General features: G+C 53.0%; 1 protein-coding gene across 1 annotated transcript; it reads left to right on the plus strand.

Annotated features, from left to right (window-relative positions):
• The first annotated feature begins 4,932 nt into the window (after positions 1 to 4,932).
• On the plus strand, positions 4,933 to 20,127 carry WSCD2 (WSC domain containing 2). Its single transcript, XM_059485243.1, has 8 exons — positions 4,933 to 5,317; positions 8,009 to 8,123; positions 9,503 to 9,687; positions 10,402 to 10,523; positions 11,683 to 11,857; positions 13,208 to 13,372; positions 15,088 to 15,288; positions 18,572 to 20,127. Exons 1-8 carry the CDS (start codon positions 4,942 to 4,944, stop codon positions 18,922 to 18,924), a joined length of 1,692 nt encoding a protein of 563 aa, XP_059341226.1. The 5' UTR covers positions 4,933 to 4,941; the 3' UTR covers positions 18,925 to 20,127.
• Positions 20,128 to 23,036: the final 2,909 nt, after the last annotated feature.

Genomic DNA, 23,036 nt, shown 5'->3' on the forward strand with positions numbered 1-23,036 from the left:
CCTGGGCTCGTGCAGCTCTGTCCAGTGAGTGGAATAAGCCAGGGCAGGATCCATCCTGGTGTTCCTGGGTTTATTTATAGCTCGGCCCTGGCAGAAACGGGGCTGGTGCCCTGTGGGCTCTGTCCTCTGGAGAGCACAGGGAGCACTGAGAGGAGCTTGTGCAATTAGCACGACCTCATTTCAGAGGAGCCTTTTAGAGGAGACCTTAATCAATTAGTCTGGGGCAGCCCTGAATGGATCCTGGATCCTGCTGGGTCTGGATCCCTCTGGATCTCGGTGCCTCACGCCCTGGGAAAGTGCTGAGGCCACCAATAAATCCCCAGAATATTTAAAAATCGGTTTTATATCCATAAACAAAACCAGCTCCTTAATTCCAGTCCAAACTCCTCCATGGACTCCCAGCAAGGAGGAGGATTTGCAAACCCCACAAAATGGAAATCCCCCACAAAAATCCACCAGCAGATGGGCAAATCCTGCCCTGGATCTTCCATTTGAGTCAATAATTCCCTAAGGAGATGTTTTCCCTTTGCATCCCTGGCTGGTTTGGCCTGGGGAGGGGATTTGGTGGCTCCAGAGGGAAGCCCAGGCTTGGGAAGTGTCTCACCCTTGAGGATGAGGATCTGATCCTGGGATGAGTCTGGGAGCTGCTGACTCAGCTGCTTTTAAGGCTTCCCCCAGAGGAGAGGAGGCACAAATCCATTTCTCAGCAAAATGAAGGCAGAGAGAAGCAGAATAAATAAACTTGGCTTTGATTTGAGGGCGACTGACAGCTCCCTGTGCTCGGCTGGCCCCTGGGAGAGGCGCTGGAAGGCTCTGGATGCTCCAGGTCTGCCCTGCTGGGCTGGAATAATCCTGTGGTTTATCTCAGCTTCATTCCCAGCCACTATGGGGTTTAAATTCAGCCCTGTACATCCCATTTGCTGCTTCCTTAACGAGTGGAAAAGGGTGAAAATCCATTTCCACGGGGCTGGAAAAGAGGATGGGCAACTCCACCTGGAATTTGGGCTTCCCAAACTCTGCCTGGGCAGCAATTCCAGGCTGGCACTGGGGGATGGAGGCTGAAAGTTTGAGGGATGGCAGTGCAGCCCAATGTCACTGGGGTTTGTGCTAGTGTCACTGGGGGTTGTACCGGAGTCACTCTTTGGTGCTGGGGAGGATGTGGAGCTGCAGGAACTGCTCTGGGATACAGGGACATGGGAATTTCTGGTGGTCCCTGCACCCAAGTGGGTGACTTTTGGTGACAGCAAGTCCAGGGAACCTCCATGCCCTGAGTTCTGTGTCCCATAAATCCTGCACCCCATGGATTGGGCTCTTTTCCCCCATCCTTCACTGCATTTCCAGGCTTGGCACAGGCATTCCAGCACTCCCAGGATGCCCAGAACCTGCTGTCCCCATGTCCCCATGGCGTGGGACCGGGTCAGTCCCTGCGTCACAGCCCTGCCGTGGGGTCACCCCGCTGATGTCACCACCCCTCTGCTTGCCAGCCCTATTCTCTCGCCGTCCCTGTGATAAGAAATGTTAATAAGGGGGTGAAACTGGATATTCCCGTGGCCTTCTCCTCCTCCTAATGGAATTCTGCTGGTGGTTAATTTGCTGGTTTTAATGGGCCCTTTGTTCTCCCTGGCTGGGGGAGCCACGTGAGGGTGTTTGGGAGGTGGTGCCTGAAGACCAGTGAACCTTGGCGCCCAATAATTGCAGGGCAATTTGAAGACAAGCCCCAAATCCATAATTGATGGGCCCTTCACTCATCGTGCTCCCGCCACTCCCGGACCTGCTCCCACCTCTCCAGGCGCAGAGGGATGGAAAAACTTGGGAAAAGCTGGTAAATTATGGAGGATTCCTCACCCTGGGGACAGCTGACATCGTGCAGGGAGGTGGGTTGGATGTGGAGTGATCCTGAGCCGGGTATCCCGGGCTGGGATGAGGAATTTGGCTCCTGGTGGGATTATTCTGAGGCAGAGCCGGGTGTCCCATTGATGGATGAGGATTTTGGCTGCTGGTGGGATTATAAAGAGGCAGAATGGGTGTGCCATTGATGGATGAGGATTTTGGCTCCGGATGGGGTTTTACTGAGGCAGAGCTGGGTATCTCAGTGCTGGGATGAGGATTTTGGCTCCTGGTGGGGTTATACTGAGGCAGAGCTGGGTATCCCATTGATGGATGAGGATTTTGGCTCCTGGTGGGAGAGTGGTGATGGATGTAGGCAGAGAATCACTCCCTGATCCCGGCTGGCCCCACATCCTGGGAAACCGCTGTGCTTTGGCTCTGGGGGGGCAGGGAGGGATTCCCCAACCCTGGCACTGCCAGCCGGGGGGGATTTGAGGAAATTTTCCCACACTGCAGCTTCCAGGGCTGGGTCCCTCCCCTGGGCTGGATCACAGCGGGTCCTACCCGAGCAGGGGCTGACAGATCATTCCCTGGTGGATAATTCCCTCCGTTCCCTGCTGCCACAGCAGTTTTCCACCCAGGCAGCCGCGGGAAGGCCAGGCGGAGGCCGCTGCATTGCGCTGGCTGGGGACTGTCCCCGTTTGCTTCATTAGTCCGGATGACAAAGTGTGTCACCGCTGTCCCCCGGCCACGCCGCGGGCTGGGCTGGCACCGAGCACGGCAGGGTTCAGACAGCGGGGTCGGCGACACGATGGGACCCCTGGGGACACCGTGGCGGTGACAGTGGCCGTGGGGACCAGCGGTGGCCGCTCCTTCACCCCAGCGCTGCTGCACGGGGTGGATCCATCCTTAAAACCCAGGATGCAGGGAACGGCGCTCTGGGATGGTTCCTGCATCCCTCAGCTCCCGATACCTCCAGCTGATACTGGGAGCACTGGTGTCCGTACTGGGAGCACTGGTGCCGCCCCCGGCAGCCGGGAGCCCGGAGCCGAGCCCATTATCCGCTCCAGACAATTAGCAGAAGCATTAATGGAATATATGCAAATGCGCAGTAATTGACCTGTGACTCCGCAGTTCATGATGGAGAAGGATGAGCTCCAGATGGCTTAATGAGAGTAATTTAAGCCCCTTCTTTATATTCTGTGCCAGAGTCTGGCAGCGCCCAGCCGGGGAGGGGAGGAGGGCAGGGAGGTGGCACTGGGGACGCTGGGGACACTGGGGAGCAGGGACAGCCCTGGGGACGCTATCTTTGCTCCCCAAACCACCCCGAATCCAGCTCCCATCCCAACCCCGGCAAGGTGGATTTGTTCTGGGTAAAGGAGAGCCAGAATTCCTGGTCAGGGAGTGCAGGAGAGCAGCAAAACACCCCCGGGATCATCGGGCTGGGGGCTGCACTCCCAACATGGCCATGGTGGTGCCACATCCTGCACATGGAAAACCCAAAATGCTGCTACTCCGACGTTGCTCAGCCTTTACTCCAGCTCTGTTTGGGGTTGTGCCCCTCCACTGCTCTGCCCCAGCCTCTCCAGCCCTGAGCTGCACGAAATTCCCGCGGCAGAGCCGGAGGTATCTGAATAACCACTCTGGGAAACCAAATTAAAATATTGATGTATAATTCATGCCATATGTTCCACCAATATTTTTTATTTAATCAACTGAAGACAGATGGCAGGAACATAGAGGCCATTAAACTAATGGCACTTTGTCTTTCCATTTATTTCCGTCTCCTTTCCTAAAATAAGAGGAGGCCGTGACAGGCAGCACACCCCGGCACTGGGATGTGTCAGCAGGGGCATTTCCCATGTGGAATTTTCCCAGGAAGGGCTGGAGCAAATCTCCCATAGCTGGGGGGGGCTGGAAGGAGAGAAATCCAGCTGGATTTATAGGGAAATCCATCCTGGTGGGGCTGGAGGGGACTGTCCCATCTCTGCCCTTCCTGTGCCAAGAGGCACCAGGGATGGTCCTGGTGCTCCTGGGACAGCACCATCCCGGTGGCAGGGTGGGAATGCCACCAGGGAATGCTCCTGGCTGGAGCATAGAGGATGTCGTGGCAATCTCCAGTCCCTGGGGATGTGAGGAACTGGAGGGACACTCAGGGATGTTGTGCTCCTGACCCTGTGGGATGCTGGAATATCAACTGGGGTATCCATGCACTGCCCATGCATGGATTTCACCTGGGATCTGCTGCTGCAGAGATGTTTGGATCTCGGGGTGCAATGTATGTGTGCACAGCTCATCCTCGTGGGGGTGAAACTGGAAATTTTCCACATCCCAGAGCCATCCTGGAGCACCTGTCCTGTGTGATAAGACAGAGATGTGCAGGCTCTGGGATTTGGGCTCACCCCACCAGCACCGCTCCCACTGCACCCAGTTACTCACCTGGGAGAGGTGGAGCTGCCCCTCCTCAGGGGTGGAAGGCGATGAAGACCACAGGTGGCCTTCCTCACCACCCGGAGGGACAGGGCCACCATCCTGGGGCGCTTTCCTGAGTGTGCCTCTCTCTCTGACTTGCAGGTGGAGATTTCTTGCCCTGGGAGTGAGCTGAAAGGGGTTTCCTTACACAAAGGGTGCCGGGCAGCATTCCAGGCTCCAGGCGCGTCCAGGCACCTTCCATCCTTTGTCTGAGCGGGCAGCGGGGCCGTTCCCATCCCAGCGATGCCTGACGGAGCCGCTGCCGCCGGGAGCGAGGAGCTGCGGCAGCCGATCGGCTTTCAAATCACCTTCAAACCTCGATTCCCTTAACATGATCCCTCCATCAGCGCGGTCCCCGGGGCACAGCCGGGCAGGAGAATAAACCGGGCGCTGGAGGTGACAGCCAGCGCTGGAACACCCCGGCCACCACGCGGGGTGACAAAATCCACCTTCCCCAGCACTCCAAGACTTTTTTAGGGTCGGGCAGCAGCTCTGCACGACCTCGCCCTGCAGCTTTCACCCCATTTGCTCGCTGGGATTCTCCTCCAAGCCAGGCGGGATAATCCCCACCCTCAGAGCATCCCCGGAGCCGCAGAGCATCATCCCCGCGGCGCCGGCTGCCGGGGAAGGGATGAAGACGCTATGGCCAAGCTTTTGCTGAAACTCCAGCGCTATTTTCGGCGCAGACCCGTGCGTTTCTTCACTCTGCTGGCGCTGTACCTGGCGGCGGGCAGCTTGGTGTTCCTGCACTCCGGTTTCTCCGGGGAGCCCAGGGTGCCGGGGAGCCCTCGGAGCCCCGCGGCCGCAGAGGGGCCGGGGCTGCCCTACCTGGGGGTGATGCAGCTCAGCCGAGGCTTCAAGGCGGCGGCCACGATGCCGGCGGGGGCCCGACGACACGGGCCATGGTTCAAAAGCACCTCCAAGGAGCCGTCGGACAGGGGGAAGCCCCGGGAAAACGGCGGCACCAGGAGCCGGACGGTGCGGGGCAGGAGCGGCCGCGAGAAGGAGGAGGACAGAGGTGAGGGAAGGGGACGTGTGGCAAAGGGGTGTCCCTGCTTTTGCCTCTCCATCACGAGTTGGGGAAGTGGTGTCTGAGCTAGGCAGGACCACAATCCCCCCCAGGAAATGTATATTTATTTATTTATTAATCCATAAACGACATGCATGCGCTACTGGAGCGCCAAGGTTTTCTTCCCACATCCCTCGGGGATGCTCTGGGGAGCAGCATCCCACTCTGGAGAACATCAGTCCAAAGAATATTTCCAGAAGGATCTTCTCCCTCCTTCTTCCCTCTTTCCTCTCCTTCCTCCCCAAGTGCCAATAATGTGCTTTTATTGTTCCATCTTCACTCTTTCCCCCGGTGCATCACTGAGCTCTGAGCCCCCCCTTGCTGTTACAGGTGATTTTGGGGGGATGCTGTGCCCCGTCTTCCTCCCACTCTTTGGCTCTGGCAGGGGCCAAATTCAGTTTTCATTCTGTTGGCCTGAATCAACCCAAAATCCACGTTTGTGTGGGTGTTGTGTCGAGGCAGGAGCTGGCTGTGATTCCCATGGAAGTGCACACAGGGCTGGGCTGTGGCCTCTGGAGCCAGGAGATCCCTGCCTGGCTGGGGTCTTGTCAAGTGGGCCCATTATTAATGATCAAGGATGAAAAAATGGAATCATTCCCACTGATTTTTAAAATTACATTTATTTATCCTGAAGGCAGCCAAAACTGTGTATTCTGTGGGATTTGGGTGGAACCCCCAACCCCAGAGCAAACTGGGGCTTTCCCAGGGGTCCAGGCTTGATCCCCCCAACCTGGGCTGCTCCCAGGGCATCGAGGGCTCCTCCTGCTCCTCCTCCTCCTCCTTCTCCTCCTCCTCCTCCTCCTCCTTCTCCTCCTCCTCCTCCTCCTCCTCCTCCAGCAGGATGTGGTTTGTTCATTCCAGGAATGATGCTTGGTCCAGGAAAAGTGATGCTCACAGGATTTTGTCCTGCTAAAAGGAGCTGGAGGGGTTCCCCCATTGTGACCCCGCTCTGAGGGGTCTCTGGGGTGTTTTGGTGTCTCTCTTAATGCAAACTGACTGCCGAGCAGCCTCAGCAGAAGGTCCCTGAGGCCAGGCTGTCTGTTCCTATAAACACCCCAAGCAGTGCCCATGTCCCAGGCCATATGTCCCGTGTGCTCCAAGATTAACCTCATCCAGCTCTGCCAGCAGGGATGGGATGCTGGCCTTGGGATTCCTGGGTTTATCTGCTCCCAGCTGCTCTGGGAATATCATTTTCCCCTTGGAGCATCTTGGCAGCTCCTGAGTGGGATGGTGTGGAGAGAAATGCAGCATCTTGAGAAATCCCACGTGCCCGGTGTTCCTGGTGTGGCTGGCAGAGCTCCCCCCTCACTTCCCTGCTCCTCTGGAGCCCTGGGATATCTGGCAGGAACAGGTGGATTTAATGGTGCTGGTAATTAAGTGGGGACAGCTTAACGAGGTGGTTGCCACATGAAATCATTCCAGAGGGGATACTGCTCCAAAAATCAGGTTTAGGGAGTGATGTGCAGCTCCCTCTCCCTCCTCTTCCTCTTCCTCCCTCTCCCAGCAGTGTCAGGTGAAGGTGTGGGTGGGGAACAGCCCTGTCTGCCAATGCAAACCCCCTGTGGGAAGGGGCATCTCCTGCCTCCATCCAGGGAGGATTTTTAGGCAGTGAAGCCAAGGGAAGCAGGAACAGACCCCAACCCTCAGCCACATCCATCTCTGGTGCCTTCCTGGACAAGTCCAGCCATTCCCACCTCTGACACACAGCCAAGCAATTCCATGAGGATGGAGGGAGCAGCCACCCCAGGCAGGGAGCTGGAACCATCCCTGTATCCCCAGCTCTGGGAAAAATGGGGTGCTTGGGGAATTTAGTGACAATCACTGGGTTGATGTGTGTGTCTGTTCACAGCTGTGTTTCCAGCAGGCTCCAGAATTCCTCCTGGAGAGGTCCAGCTCTCCCTGCAAACTGCCAGTCCCACTCTCCCCCTCCTCTTGTGTCCTTGTCTGTCCCTAATTATTCCAGCTGGCTTCCCAATAAGTGGCAGCACGCATATGCCAGGAGCACTGGGTTGAAGGTAATGCACATCAGTCACTGGCTCCGTGCAAGTGTCTGGAGCCATCCCACACCCACTGGAACCCTCTGACCTGCCAGGACCTGCTCATCCTGTGGGAATGCTGTGTGGACTAACTGGGAGTGATGGCTCTGCTGGTTGGAGTTATCTGGCACATTTCTCTCCATCTTCCTCCTCTTTGGCCTCCAGGCTGGCTTGGGAAGGAGGCCCCAGCACTGGTGGGGTCTGTGCTGTGCTGGAATAATTGGGAATGGGGGATCTGTGCTTGGGGCACACCATGGATGGGGTGAGCTGGCTCAGGGACCCCACGGAGGTGTGGAAAGCAGGGAGGAGGTGAGAAGTGTTATCCCAGAGCGTGCCTTGGAATTGGAGTGGCACAGTGAAAGAAATTCCTTCCTGTGAGGATGGACAGGCTCTGGCACAGGGTGCCTGGAGAGTCTGGCAGTGTCCAAGGCCAGGCTGGACAGGGCTTGGAGCACCCTGGGACAGTGGAAGGTGTCCCTGCCTGGTTTGGACCCGGAGTTTCCAAACCAAACAACCAGGGAATGCTGCTGCACATCCCTATTTAGGGATAAACCAAGAGGGGTGGGCTCAGAGGGTTGTGACCCTGTCCCCTGTGTGTCCCCAGCCCGGTACGTCGGCTGCTACGAGGACAACACCCGGCAGAGGACCCTGCGCGGGATGTCCTTCTTCGACTACAAGAAGATGACGGTGTTCCGCTGCCAGGACAACTGTGCCGAGAGGTGGGGACGGGGACAGGGCCTCCATGAACCCCTGCACGTTCCATCAACCCCTGCACACCAGCTCCAGCAACCCTTTCCCACCATCTCCATCAATCCTTGCACACTGTCCCTCTCAATTCCTGCCCACCAGCTCCATCAATCTTTCCCACCATCTCCATGAATCCCTGTGCACTGGCTCCATCGGTCTTTTGGGTTGGGATGGGATGGGATAGCATAGAAATGGAATATCATATCATATCATATATCATATAATATCATATCATGGATTAGGATATGATAGGAAAATAGGGTAGGATGGGACAGGATGGAATGGAATAATAGGATAGAACAGACCAGGAAAAAATAAGGATAGGATAGGAAAGAATTGCAGAATGGGATGGAATAATGGGTAGGATAGGATTAGGACAGGATGAAATGGAATTAAATTATATGATATTATATGATGGATTAGGATGTGATAGGAAAATAGGATAGGATGGAATGGAGTGGAGTAATAGGAGAGAATAGACTAGAAAAAATAAGGATAGGATAGGACAGAATTGCAGAATGGGATGGAATAATGGAAAGGATGGGACGGGACAGGATAGGATAGGATAGGACAGGATAGGATAGGATAGGATGGAATTAAATTATATGATATTATATAATGGACTAGGATATGATAGGAAAATAGGGTAGGATAGGAGGTAGGATAAGATAGGATGGAATGGAGTGGAGTAATAGGATAGAACAGACTAGAAAAAATAAGGATAAGATAGGAAAGGATTGCAGAATGGGATGGAATAATGGATAGGATAGGATTAGGATAGGATAGGATTAGGATAGGATAGGATCTGATGTTTGCAGTTGGAAGTGCCCTAAAAGAATCATTAGCCCAAAACCAAATGCCTGGGAGGCACTGCTGATCCCAGCACTGGCCATAATCAGGAATGCTCCATGGAATGGAATGGAATGAATAGGATGGGATAGGATGGGATGGGATAGGATAGGATAGAAATGGAATTAAATTATATTATATAATGGATTAGGATATGGGTAGGATAGGAGGTAGGATGGGATAGGATGGAATGGAATGGAGTGGAGCAATAGGATAGAACAGACTAGAAAAGAATAAGGATAGATAAGGATAGGATATGAAAGAATTGCAGATTGGGATGGAATAATGGAAAGGATAGGATGGGATGGGATAGGATAGGATAGGATGGGATAGGATGGGATGGGATGGGATAGGATATTTTCAATTGGAATTGCCCTAAAAGGATCATTAACCAAAGAATGAATCCCTGGGATGCACTGCTGATCCCAGATAAGCAGCAATGCTCCTTCCACACCCCCTGGAGCCGGGGGAGATGTGCTGAGACCCCGTTTCCCCTGGGCAGGGGGTACCTGTACGCGGGGCTGGAATTCGGAGCCGAGTGCTACTGCGGGCACAAGATCCAGGCTTCCAACGCCAGCGAGTCCGAGTGCAACATGGAGTGCAAGGGGGAGCGGAGCAACACCTGCGGCGGCATCAACCGGCTCTCCATCTACCGCCTGGAGCTGGCCCAGGAGTCCGCACGCAGGTGTAAGTTGGGGGCTGACCCCAGCTCAGCTCTGGGATGGGGGGGACTTATCTTGGTGCTGGAGGGGTGATCCTGGCATTCCCGAGCCAGGTCGTGGCTCCATGGAGGTTTTTGGAGAGTGGTTCTTGAGTCCGGGGTAGTTTTGCTGCTGCAAACATCAGGAGTCTCCTTGTGGGGATGCTGCTGGCTGGGGTTGGGTGGAATGAAGAGCCCCAAGGATTCCTGCTGGGATTTAGGGAATTTTGGGAGATTTTGGGTGGAGATTTCTTTCCCCATGGCCAAACAGGACCATCAGTGTCTCCTGTGTGTGCTGCAGGATGAAGGATGTGTGGGAATTCCAGACAGAGCTGAGAGTGCTCCCTTGTTTGGCTCCCAATTATAATTACCCACATTCCCTGCTCACCTTTCCTCATATCCAAGGAATGGGAAAGGGGATGGCAACAACCAGGAATGCACAAGGGGCTGATGGTATCCAGGACCAAGGATGGGATTCCAGACCTGACCAAACCTGGCCCTGCTCCATCCCTGGGATCACGGAGCTGATAAAAACAGCCAGGAAAAAAAAAATTATCCCTGATTTTGTTACCAGTGTTTTGCTCTGGTTGTGGCTGCACTGCTGGAGCCGCTGGAGCAGTTGGGAATGCCGTGTCACACAGAATGGCAGCAGTGGCATTTTTGGAGTGTCACTGGGGCCTCTCCCTGTCTCTCTCTCCCAGATGGAAGCGCGATATTCCGGGGGTGCTTCCGCCGGCCGGAAAACGTCTCCATCGCCCTGCCTGCCAGCCAGCTCATGCTCAACATGTCCGTGGATAAATGTGTGGATTTCTGCACAGAGAAGGTACTGGGAAAAACTCCTCTTCTTCATCTTTGTTTCCATCACCATCATCAGAGTCACACTGGGAGATCTGAACCTGGTTTAGGGATATCATTTTTGTGTATCCAAGAAAGGGATAAATGGATTTGTGTCCCGGCCACAGGAAGGAGTGGAGTCAGCAGCAGCCCTGGGAAAGTTTGGGAATGAGCATCGCAGAATTAGAGTTTAGGTTGGAAGGGACATTTAAAGGAGCCACCATGGGGTCCTGCTCTGGTCCAGGGGTCTCATCCTGGGGCGTGGTGCCTCCAAAAAGGAGGGGAAAAGTTGGCAGTGGGAACTGATGGAGGGTGGATGCTGGAAATGGTCTGGAATGATGCTTGAAATAGGTTGGAAGGATGCTGGAAATAAGGCGGAAGATGCTGGAATTGGAAGAATGCTGGAAAGGGTTGGAAGGAGGCTGGAATGGGATGGAATGGGCTAGAACAATGCTAGAATTGTCTGGAAGGATGCTGGAACTGGAATGATGGTGGAATGGTCTGGGAGAATGCTGGAAATGGATGGAAGGAAGTTGGAAATAAGGTGTAAAGATGCTGGAGTTGGGAGAATGTAGGAGTGGTCTAGAATGGCGCTGGAAATGAAAGGATGCTGGAAGGATGCTGGAAATGGTCTGGAATGGTGCTGGAATGTTTTGGAATGATGCTGGGATTGGGAGGATGCTGGAAATGGTCTGGAATGATGCTGGGATTGGAAGGATGCTGGAAATGGCCTAGGAGGATGGTGGAAATGTTGTGGAATGATGCTGGAATGTTCTGGAAGGATTCTGGAATGGCCTGGAAGGATGCTGGAATTGGAATGATGCTGGAATGGTCTGGAATGATGCTGGGATGTTCTGGAAGGATGCTGGAATGGTCTGGAAGGATGTTGGAATTGGAATGATGTTGGAATGGTCTGGAATGATGCTGGGATGTTCTGGAATTATGTTGGAATGTTCTGGAATGATTGTGGGATGTTCTGGAATGATGCTGGAATTGGAACGATGCTGGAATTGGAATGATGCTGGAACGTTCTGGAAGGCTGTTTCAAACCACCCCGCCCTGCCCAGCGAGGGCGAGCGCAGGGGCGCCAAGGCTCTGCCACGGCTGGGGGGCGGTGCCAGCGCCGTTCCCTGTGCCCATCCCGGCAGGAATTCCCGCTGGCAGCGCTGGCGGGCACCACGTGCCGCTGCGGCTTCCCCAGCACGCTGTTCCCGCTGCATGAGCGCGAGGATGAGCAGCTCTGCGCCCACAAATGCGCCGCCGAGGAGTTCGAGAGCTGCGGCTCCGCCGACTTCCTGCTGGTCTACCAGACACAAGTGCAGGGTGAGCTTCTCCCCCGACCTTTTCCCCCCAAAAAAATGAGTTTTTATTCTCCTTCTGAGGATGGAAATTCATTATAAACTTCAAAATTCCCATCGGGTTAAAAATGATGGGAATTTTGAGTGGGTAAAAGGGTGTGAGTGTGTTCATAGGGGTCCAAGGATGAGGGAAGAGACGAGGATCTGACTCCGTGTTTCAGAAGGCTGATTTATTATTCTATGATATATATTATATTAAAACTATACTAAAAGAATAGAAGAAAGGATTTCATCAGAAGGCTAGCTAAGAATAGAAAAAGAAGGTAATGATAATAAAGGCTGACTGTGATTGGCCATTAATTAGAAACAACCACATGAGACCAATCAAAGATCCACCTGTTGCATTTCACAGCAGCAGATAACCATTGTTTACATTTTGTTGCTGAGGCCTCTCAGCTTCTCAGGAGAAAAAATCCTAAGGAAAGGATTTTTCATAAAAGATGGCTGTGACAGAAGGGAGACTTCTACTCACTCACCTTCTTCCCTATGGCACTGTTGGTATTGTGATCTATCCTACAACTTGCAACATGATTTGCCTCAGACCCTTACATCACAAAATTCTTCACTCACCTACCATTTTTCCTAATGGCAATACTCATCCTAATCATTGCCAACAACCTCAGTGTGAGGATCCTGCTAAAAATGAGTGGGTTTTAATTCCCCTGGTGAGCTGTGGTTGGTGCCTGGCTCAGCTGCAGGGCACAGCAGATTCTGCCTCTGGCGGGATTCCTCCTTCCCAGGGTTTTCCCACCTTTCTGTGTTCTCATGGGAGTCTGCTATCCAGACAAGCTCCAGGGAGAAATGTGGGGTGGAAAAAGACAGAACATTCCTGAGAGAGCAGTGAGCCAGGGAAGCATTGGGAGAAAGGAAAACTGTTCCCAAGAGAGGAAAAGAAAAGGCTGAAGGGAGCAAGTGAGGACTCAAATTTGGGTGGTTTTGGGTCTGTCTTGTCAGACAACGATCCTTTGGTGTTTGGGGCTGTGCTGGAAATGCTGTTCCATTGATTCATTGAAAAAGCAGGAGTGTTTCTTGGCACAGGAATCCCTGTTAGTCACTCTTCCCTAAGCACACAGCTGGGAATGGCAGAGAACTTGCCATTGGGAACTTGGGAAAAATCCTCTTAGGACTTTTTGAGTGTTTAGGACTCTTTGAGATGCCCAGAATCCTTTGGGATGTCCCTCTAAGCCTTAGGCAAGGCCCCTTTTCCCTGCCCAGCCCCTTCCCCAGCGTTTTCCCGGGAGAGGCAGAGTTTCCTCAGACATCCCAGTGGGTCCAGCAGCTTTCCATGACACATTCCTGACGTGTCTCCCTGCAGACAACCGCTGCATGGACAGGAGGTTCCTGCCCAGCCGTGCCAAGCAGTTGGTGGCCCTGGCCAGTTTTCCTGGAGCTGGGAACACCTGGGCACGGCACCTGATCGAGTTGGCCACCGGCTTCTACACCGGCAGCTACTACTTTGATGGCTCCCTGTACAACAAAGGTGAGGAGAGGGCACTCCTGGGGTGCCACCCCAGCTGGGGACAGCCCTGGTGGCATCCCAGGGGCTGCAGGAAGGGCGGAGCAGGGCTGGGTGTGAGCGCTGCTGCTCCATGGGGTGGTTTGGGCTGGAGTGTCCTGGTGAGGGAATTCCTGCCTGGGAGGGTGGGGAGGTCCTGGCAGGGGTTGCCCAGAGAAGCTGTGGCTGCTCCACCCCTGGGAGTGTCCAAGGCCAGGCTGGACAGGGCTTGGAGAAAGCCGGGGTAGTGGAAGATGTTCCTTTCCAAGGAGGTTGGAATGAGATGAGCTGTAAGATCCCCTCCAACCCAAAGCATTTGGGGATTCTGGTTCTAATAACCCGCCCCATTTCCAGCTCCCTCAATTTAGAACCACTCATGACAATTTTATCTGGAGACATTGAAGATTTCCCCTGTTATTCCTTCATTTTTTGTGGCTTTGAGAGGAAATTTCCCTCTTCCTCAGCTGTGGTGGAGTTGGGATCTATGCCTGTGCCATGTTGGTGGGGTCTGTACCCAGGTTATTCCCTAAATCCCCATTTTCCTGACATTCCCTCCCAATTCCTGCCAAATCCAGCCTTGCAGGAGGGAGATGTTCAGTGAGGGAGCAATATCCCAGCCCCCAGGGTGCAGCAGCATCCCAGGGAAGGCAGCAGCAGTGGGAAAAGCCTTGGCTGGGTTTTGCTGAGCCACACGAGCGTGGGCTCCGTGTTCGTTCCCTGTCGGAGGGGCCAGGAGGTATCCAGGCAACCAGCAGATTTATCCACTGCTGAGAGCCAATTACACCTCTCTAATTGATGGAATACAGCTCCTTCCAGCTTATCCCCCACTCCAGGTGCCTTCCAGGGGCTGGGATTGATGCTGGCTCAGCCCCGTGCTCAGTGCAGGGTCCCCTCCCTGAACCCCCCCATGGCATCACCCCCACCTTGGGCTGATCCCCTGCCCCACAGGCACAAGGGTTTCCCTTTCTTTATTTATTAGAGGTCTCTTCCAACCTCATTATTCTGTGATTTCTGGGAGAGTTTCAGCTGTGCTCAGGGAGGTTATAGCCATTAAATCTGCCCTTGACCCCTCAGAACAGGCACAAGAGCCGAGTGTGGCCAGGGAGATGTCACCCTGAGAGGCCCCTGTTCCTGTGAGCCACCCACTCATCAATTTTATGAGACTCATAACATGGGAAAATAAATTATTTCCATCTGGGAGAGGGATGCAAATCCTCCTTCACGCCCCAGCTGCTTTCATCATCCAACTGGATTTTGCAACCTGATATCCCTGTGATGTTCCCTTTCATGGAACCGTGGGATCCTTTGGGTTGGAAAAGCCTTCTGAGGCTGAATCCCGCTGTTCCCCCAGCTCTGCCAAGGCCACCACGTCCCCAAGTGCCACATCCACAAGGCTTTTAAATCCCTCCAGGGATGGGAGCTCCATCACTGCCCTGGGCAGCTGTGCCAAGGATTGATCACCTTTTGGGTGGGGATATTTTCCCTCATATCTCATCTAAACCTTCCCAGCACAGCTTGAGGCCATTTCCTTTAATCCTGTCTGGTTTCCTCTGGGAGCAGAGCCCAACTCCCCCTGTCCGTCCCCTCCTGTCAGGGATTTGTGCAGATCCAGAATGTCCCCCCTGAGCCTCCTTTTCCCCAGGCTGACCCCCTTTCCCATCTCCCCATTACTCCCATTAATCCCAGCTCTATCCGGGCAGGATTCAAGGGCGAGCGGGACCACTGGAGGAGCGGGAGGACCATCTGCATCAAGACCCACGAGAGTGGGCAGAAGGAGATCGAGTCCTTTGACTCTGCCATCCTGCTCATCCGCAACCCCTACAAGGCCCTGATGGCCGAGTTCAACCGCAAGTACGGGGGGCACATCGGCTTCGCCGCCCACGCCCACTGGAAGGGCAAAGGTAGGGCAGGGAATCCTCTGGGAATTGGTTGGGTGTAGGAGCGTTGGGGGGTCAGGATGGACGGAGACAAGAGATCTCTGCAGCCAGGTTGAGGAACTTGTGGTTTATTGCAAAGGGCCTGGGTGCAGGGCCCTGCTGGGAGCTGCCAGCCACAGCTCAGAGCAGGCCCCAAAGAGGGAGAGAGAGATAAAGAGAGTGGTAAAGAGGATGAGAGAGCGAGGTTCCCAATACAATACAATAAATCTTCTGGTCCTGGAACTTGGGGTTTATTGCAAAGGGCCTGTGTGCAGGGCCCTGCTGGGAGCTGCCAGCCACAGCTGGAGCAGGCCTGAGAGAAGAGAGGGGTAGAGAGGATGAGAGGGTGAGAGAGTAAGAGGGTAAGAGAGTAAAAGGATAAGAGACCAAAAGTGTAAGAGAGTCAGGTTCCGTTACAATACAATAAATCTTCTTCTGTGTTGAATATCCTAATTCTCACTAACCAATCTAGTATAATATACAAATCCTAGAGCATTTCCATACAGCCTATAAGAATCACTACATCACCATACTGTGTTATATTTTAAACCCTAAAAACTCCTCTTTGGGCCCCTTCTGCCAAGCTAGTAGGGTCTGCTCTGACCCCTGGACCTATCTGCAAGCAGAAGGAATTGTTTCATCAAAAGGGGATTACCTTCAGCCAGCCACACCATTGTTTTCCAGTTGTTCAGTAACTGAGGTATCTCAAAGCTTGGTTTCATTTCAATCCCGCCTATAGTTTCTATATTCTCAAAATCTTTTGCCAGCTAATCATATTTATAAGACTTTCCTGTTTCACCTTCCCCAACAGTTGGGAAAGCCCAGCAGAGCTGGAGTTGGGTGTGCATGGGGGAAATTTTGGGCTGTGCCAACATTTTGGGCCATCTCCTGGTGTAACCGTCATCTCTTGGTCGTAGGTTCCCGTGTTGGGTGGGATAAGATGGGAAGGGATGGAGCAGGACAGCAGGACCAGGCAAGGATGGGCATCTCCTGTCCCCAGGGAGGGGTGGCAGTCCCCAGCCCATCCCTGTGGTTTCCAGGTGTTATTTCCACGTGTCCAGCTGCTCCCCAGCCGCCACCTTTCCCACGCACAGGCGCGTGCCAGAGGCTGCTTAATTACAGCAATTTCCAAATTGCTGTTGTGGGATTGACTTCATTGGAAAGAGTTAAAATGTTTAGCTTGATTGAACATCTGCTACCCTTAATTCTGAGTTTATTTAAGGGGAGCTTTGGCTGCTTGTGGCTGGGATGTGCCTGGATTTCGTTATCTCCATGTGCTCACAGTGCTGGGCACAGCCCAGCCCTGCTCTCCCCATCCCATAAAACCAGTGGGGTGTGGTGTCCCCCACTTCCTCAACCAACATCCCTGGGCTGGCACTGACCCCACTGTGGTGGCACAGGAGCCTGTTGGTGGATTTTTTCCCCATCCATTTGTGGATAGAGCCAGGATTGGTATCCCAGCACCACATGGAGCCTCCTGAGCCTTCTCAATCCTTGTCCACGGATCATAGGGAGCCTCCTGAGCTTTCCCAATCCCAACCTCCTCCCCAGCCTGTCCCTTCGTGTCTCTGAGGGGAGGGAGATCCAGAGGGGACCATGCCAGCACAGCCTTGTTTGGATGCACTTCAAATATATCACCAATTTTTTTCCAGAGGATATGTGGCGTAATTAGGGTTAATTGTCAGGTAAATTAACCACTACTGGGAAAGATGGAGATTTTCCATTGCATGGTTGAGGACCCCATTCCCAGCTGGAGAGGCCCCTGAACACAGAGCATGAGGGTCCCATTTCTGGCCTTCCCTGAAGCCCAGCTCTCCATATTATTTTCTTCTCCCAATAGCTAATTTTGGGACTAATTTGAGAAAAAAATCCCTGGGCCCTCTCTCCAGCCTCACGCCCAGTGCTGAGGGGGTGTTTTCCCATTTCTCCCAGCCCATTCCCAGCCCTTGTGAGGCCAAACTCCTGTTTGGTTCCGTGGCATTAATTTTACGACATCCCTGGAGCGGCTCCAAAGCAAAGTTTTATGTGCTGTGATTACACAAGGTGAATTGTCCTGGATCTGTTTAATGGAACACATCCTGTGGTTAACGATTCCTCAGGGAATTTAACCCAGTCCAGCTGTTAATCAGGCCTTGGTTTTGTGGGGAAGACATGAGGAAGAGGGAGATGCCTGGAGCTTTAATGCAGCACTGCCAGGAGAGAGGCGGCTGATTATTGGTGTCTCATCATCCCACTCACCACCTGATTTGAATGGCAGGATCAATTAGCCAGAAGGTTAATTGAGATGTTCCAGCAGGGATGGGAGAGGACACAGGGAACATCCACTCACATCTGTTGCAACCCTGGATGCTGAGAATTTTAAACTATCTGTGCTGAAAGGCACAGACCCCCAAGAGAACACTGCATTTGACCTGAGGCTGTGGAGAGGGCTTCTAAAATTGATGAATAGCACTGGGTTTATGGGTGTGGAGTTGGTTAGAAGTGTGTGAAAAAACTTAGATTTGGGGATTTAGTATATGGTGATATATGGGTGCCAAGATGGAGAATTTTGGGCGTGGGTTAGGTGTCTTTTTTGCACCTCCTTCTTCACAAATCTGCATAGTTTTCTTCTCTGAGTCTCAGTGGTCAAGATGACCCTGAGGTGTTAGAAAATCTCTTTTTCCCAGCCCTGAGATCGAAGAAGGAGTCAGGATTCTTCAGCTGTGGTTTTCAAGATTTTTTATTTTCTTTTATCCATAACATTCCTTTTCTGACCTGTTGAGGTCTGTCTAGCAAGTCAGTCTGTGGCACATTGACCATCCTGGAGGCTGTGTTATCTTTTTATACTAAAAACTGTACATTATTTACAATAATTTTCCAATACCTATCACCTATGTTAGACAGTCTGTCTCTAAACCAATCCAAAAGTGCCACCATCACAGCAGAAGATGGAGGCTAAGAAGAAGAAGGAGAAAGACAGAACCCGCCAGATTCTTCCATCTTGCCTCCTGAACCCCCATTCTAAAACCCCCAAAATTCTACATCTTTCACCTTGTGATAAATTCACTAACATTCTACTCAAACCCTTGTGGCTTGTACACCTTCACACAGAGTTGGTAGTTTTTTCCATGGGTTAAAATCAAAGGCACGGGTGTCTTTGACTCTGTGCCAAGGTCTCCAAGCCCCCTGCCAGGGTCCCGAGTCCTCCAGAGGATTCTCCTGGGCTCCAACATTTTCTCTAATTGGGTGAAACCCCAATACACATCCCCTTCTCCTTTTTTTCCCCCAGAATGGCCGGAATTTGTGGCTAATTATGCCCCGTGGTGGGCAACCCACACTCTGGACTGGCTGCGCTATGGCAAGAAGGTGCTGGTGGTGCACTTTGAGGACCTCAAACGCGACCTGTTCGTGCAGCTGCAGAGGATGGTGGCCCTGCTGGGTGTCACGGCCTGTGAGGACAGGCTGCTGTGCGTGGAGGGACAGAAGGATGGAAACTTCAAGCGTTCTGGGCTGAGGAAGCTGGAGTACGACCCCTACACGGCCGAGATGAGGAAGGCCATCAGCGGCTACATCCGCACCGTGGACGCCGCCCTGAAGCTCCGCAACCTCTCGGGGGTCCCTGAGGATTATTACCCCAGATGATGGTGACCACAGCGGGGGGATGGTGCCCAGGGGTGGCTCTGTCCTCCCAGATTCTGCCTAATTCCACCCAGTGGGTGGCTCCTCTTTTAACCCTCCATGTGCTGCTGTAGCTGTCGGTCACTCCCTGCATGAGCCGCCGCAGGTCCCCAGCCACTGCTGAGCTTTTTTTTGGCCAACCTGGGGACATGGGTGCCTTCCCTGCTCCCCACAGGGTCCCCTGCTCCTGTTCTGGCTGCCCCAGCCCTCCTGGGAAGGGCAGGGGGATGTTTGTGTCCCCTCAGGCTCTCCTGGGGACGTCGAGCTGCTCAGGCTTTGGTGGACCCAGAGCTGAGCTCCTTGGGCTGGGTGTCCCCAAAATCCCAGCCCTGCAAGGATTCCACTTGTCCTTGGATGGAATCTTCAGCCTTCCCAAGGGAGGATGGACCAAGGGTGTGGCACTCTCCTGGATCCTGTCTGAGGTTATGGGATGGCAAAGCTGTGCCAAACCTGGTGCCTGCGGCCCATTGAGCCATCCTGTGGCTCCCTGAGAATTCCCTGGAATTCCCCAGGCAAAGTTGCTGCTCCAGCCCTTGGGGGGGCCCATGACCCCCACCAGTGTGGCCACAGGGGGAAGCTCCCCTTCCCTGTGGATGCAGCTCCAGAGGAGGAAAATTTCCCTGTAGCTGCTGGGCCCCACGAGCTCATCCAGGCCTCATTTCAGAGCCCACGAGCCAGAAAATCCCCTCAGGAGCATTTCTAGGGGGCCAGGAGCAGTTTGGGGGACTAAAAGCAGGGTCCACACTGCACCCAACCCCCGTGGGGAGCAAACCCTGGGGCTGAGCTTTGGGGGTGCCCCAAAGCCAAACCAAAGGATCCCACACACCGGGAATGTGCCGATTTCCGGGCTGGCTTTGTGCACAGCTGCATGTGGTCACTGGCTGTCCCCTCATCCCATGCCACCCTCCCCATCCTGGCTTTGTCCCAAATGAGCTCCCAACCCGCAAAACCCCTTGGATGTAGGTGCAAAAGCCATATATTGTACGCAGCCTTTTCTAGAGTTAGAGATTCACCAGTTGGCTTTTAACTCTTGATCCTGATAGAAATGCAGGCACAGGTCGAATCCAGAGACCTGCTTGGTCTCTATTTCCAAGAGAGAAGAAAACTCCCTGGAGAAAAAAGGAGAATTTCAATAAAAATCTATTTTTCTAACGTGTGTGCGGAGCAGAGCTGGGCTGCTCCTTGTTTTTCTTGAAGGAGGTGGGGGATTGCGTTCAGAGGGAGCAGCTGCCCCATTTTTAACTCTTCCAAACTCTTTTTTAACTCTTTAACTCTTCCCTTGACAAGCAGCTGGAGGTTATTTTGGGATTCCTGGGAGTGGGATTGGAGCTGAGCCCACTCTTCGTGGCTCATGGCAGCCCCGGGGTTGTCGTGTCAGAACAAACCCTGAGGGTAACCGAGCAATTAAAGGAGAGGTTTTGTTGCTGCTCTGCCTCCCTGTGTGTTTGTGGGGCCACCTGAGCACTCCCAACCCACCCCAGACAAGGGCTGTGGGAGCAAAGGGAGAACAGCTCCTCTCCCCTTTAATCCCATTAATCCATTTCTGTATTTAAACCCATTAACAGGTATTTAAATCCCATTAATGTCAATTCTGCACTGGCAGCACCGCCAAAGCTGCTCCTTTTTGGGATCTTCTGTACCTTGAGAGTGTCCTTACAGACAGATTTAATGGGATGTGTGCTGGGAAGGGGGAGATTCACTGCAGGATTTATTCCTGACCTTCCTCGGCACCAGAGCGAGAGCTGGGTGCAATTTATCCCTGATTTCTAATCTGGAGTTGGTGAAATTCCTATTTTATTTTTTTATTTTAGCAGGGATGGAGCCTCAACCTAGACCTTGATTTGTTCTGACAGGCCCCGGCCGCCCAAGGGGCAGAGCTCCCTGCCTCCCCTCGGCAGTAATTAACCCCTCAAAGCCAATTAATCGCCAGATAAAACAATTAAGGGATGACATCGCATGCGGCGCTCGGAGCCTGGGCTGCAGATCAGGAGGAGAGAGGGGAGGGGACCCCACATCTGCACCCCCACAAACACCACAAAAAAACCCCTGGGAATCTCCCCAGTATAAATTTACATATTTTATTTTTTATTTTCCCTTTTATTGCACCACAATTGCTTTTTTTTTTTTTTTTTTTTTTTTTTTTTTTTTTTTTTTTAACACATTTAAATTGCACCAAAATGGAGCAGTTGGAAGATATTACGACCATGTCAGCACATCTGGCTGCACCTCTGGATTCTGGGATCCCCCTTCCCCTCATCCCATTGATGCAGGAGCAGCTTCCCCATCCCAGAGCTTCATACTCTGATTTTTTTATTTATTTATTAAACGCTGGGCTGTGTTTCAACTACGCGGAACTGGCACTTCAGGACAAAATTCCTATTCCCCCTGGAAAAAAGGAGCCAACCACCCCCTCCTGCATGATTTTCCTGGGAAAAGCTCTTGACATTTACGAGCCCGCCCGGCTGCCTGCGGGAGGCAGCACTCAGCCTTTCCATGAGGATTTGAAAAGCTGAAAAGCCGAAATTTTTTCCTCTTGACTCAGCCTGAGCATCCCTGGGTGGGCACAGCCCGCCCTGCCCCGCTGGAAGGACCGCGACCTGCCCTCCTCCCTGGATTCCTGCAGGAAAAATCATCTATTTTTGGCAAATCTCGCATCCCCGGGAGCGTTTTCCTGCCTCCCGGTGCTGCTGCAGCGTTCCTGCCTCCAGGGCTGCAGGGGTTGCTCGGCTGTTGCCGTAGCGACGGCGTCTGCACCAAAAACTCCCGCATTTCCCCCAATTCCGGGTGGGGTTTGTGCTCCCTGGATGCTGTGGTGATGGAGGCCTTGGGGTCCCTTCCTGGCAAAGGGAGTGGATGATCCTTTGGATCATCCTGAATCCAGGAATTCCTGAATCCCCTAAATCCAAGAATCCGCAAATATGATGCGAACAATGCTGGGGGGCTCAGAGAGAAGGAATTCCTCTTCTTCCCAAATATAATCTCATAAAGCTGTGTTTAAAAAAAAAGGGGAAATCCCCCCACCCCACCCCACACACTCCTCAGTAGCAGAACTTCCATAAAAACCCCAGAATGGGGAGATGGGCCATAAATCTGAGAGCAGCTACCTCCATCCCTGACAAAAGCAACAGGTTTATGTATCAGCTTGGCTGTTTCCCCTAAAATTTACAGCTGACAACGTGCCTGAACACAGCAGGGATAATTTAAACCTGGCTCCAACCTGCCTGGCTCCCAGCAAAGGGAGAGGGGAACACATTTAGTCCTCTATTTTTTTCTCTTTTTTTGCCTTAATTTTAAATTTCATTCCAATTCGGAATAAGGGCAGTGATTTATGGGAGAGGGAAAGCACAGCTTTATTTTAGGGCCGTGACAGCCAAGTGAAAAAGAGCTGTCATTAAGGATGGTAACACGTTCCACAGGAGCAGGGTTTGTTCTATTCCAGGGTAATTTCTCCCAGAAAATGAGAGCCAGCCTTGGGTTTGGGTAAATCCAGGGGAGCAGAAAACGGAACGGGGCAGGTTTGGGATGTGCTGGGCGAGGAGCAGTCCTGCCACAGCTCCCATCTCTGGGATCTGGGGTGCTGAACCCCACAGCACAACGGGGAACTGAGGGAGGGAGAGGGAGGATGGTTTGGAACAGGATTTGGGAGGTGGGCACTGGGGGTCCCAAGGTTGTGGGATATGGATGGGGGTCCTGGCCTGAAGATTGGGGGTCCCAGGGTTTGGGATAAAGGTCCTGGACAGAGATTGGTGCTCCAAGGCTGGGGATGGGGATTCTGGGATAGGGGGATTTGTGCCCCAGCTCCAAAACCTGCTGTTCTTCTTTACCATGACCCTTGACTGACCCTAAAATCCCCACAACTGCCCTAATTCCGGATTTCATGGGGTGTTGGTGGTGCTGCATCCCAATTTCACCGATTTCTGCCCCAAAAAGTGCAGCAGATCCCGGCACCACCAGCCCTGGAGCTGCAGCTCTTACCCAGCCCTTTCCCTGGATGCTGATTCCAGTTTGTGCACGTTCCCCTGGAGCTGCCCCTGGTCATTAACCTCCTGCTGCCGTTAATCAAGAGGACTTTGTTA

This window comes from Ammospiza nelsoni, chromosome 18, assembly GCF_027579445.1.
Source record: "Ammospiza nelsoni isolate bAmmNel1 chromosome 18, bAmmNel1.pri, whole genome shotgun sequence".
Classification (NCBI taxonomy): Eukaryota; Metazoa; Chordata; class Aves; order Passeriformes; family Passerellidae; genus Ammospiza; species Ammospiza nelsoni.

Coding starts and splice junctions, on each gene's coding strand:
- WSCD2 (XM_059485243.1), top strand. CDS start 4,942: ATGGCCAAGCTTTTGCTGAAACTCCAGCGCTATTTTCGGCGCAGACCC. Junction 10,524..11,682: donor TGGATTTCTGCACAGAGAAG/GTACTGGGAAAA, acceptor CCATCCCGGCAG/GAATTCCCGCTGGCAGCGCT. Junction 11,858..13,207: donor CTACCAGACACAAGTGCAGG/GTGAGCTTCTCC, acceptor GTCTCCCTGCAG/ACAACCGCTGCATGGACAGG.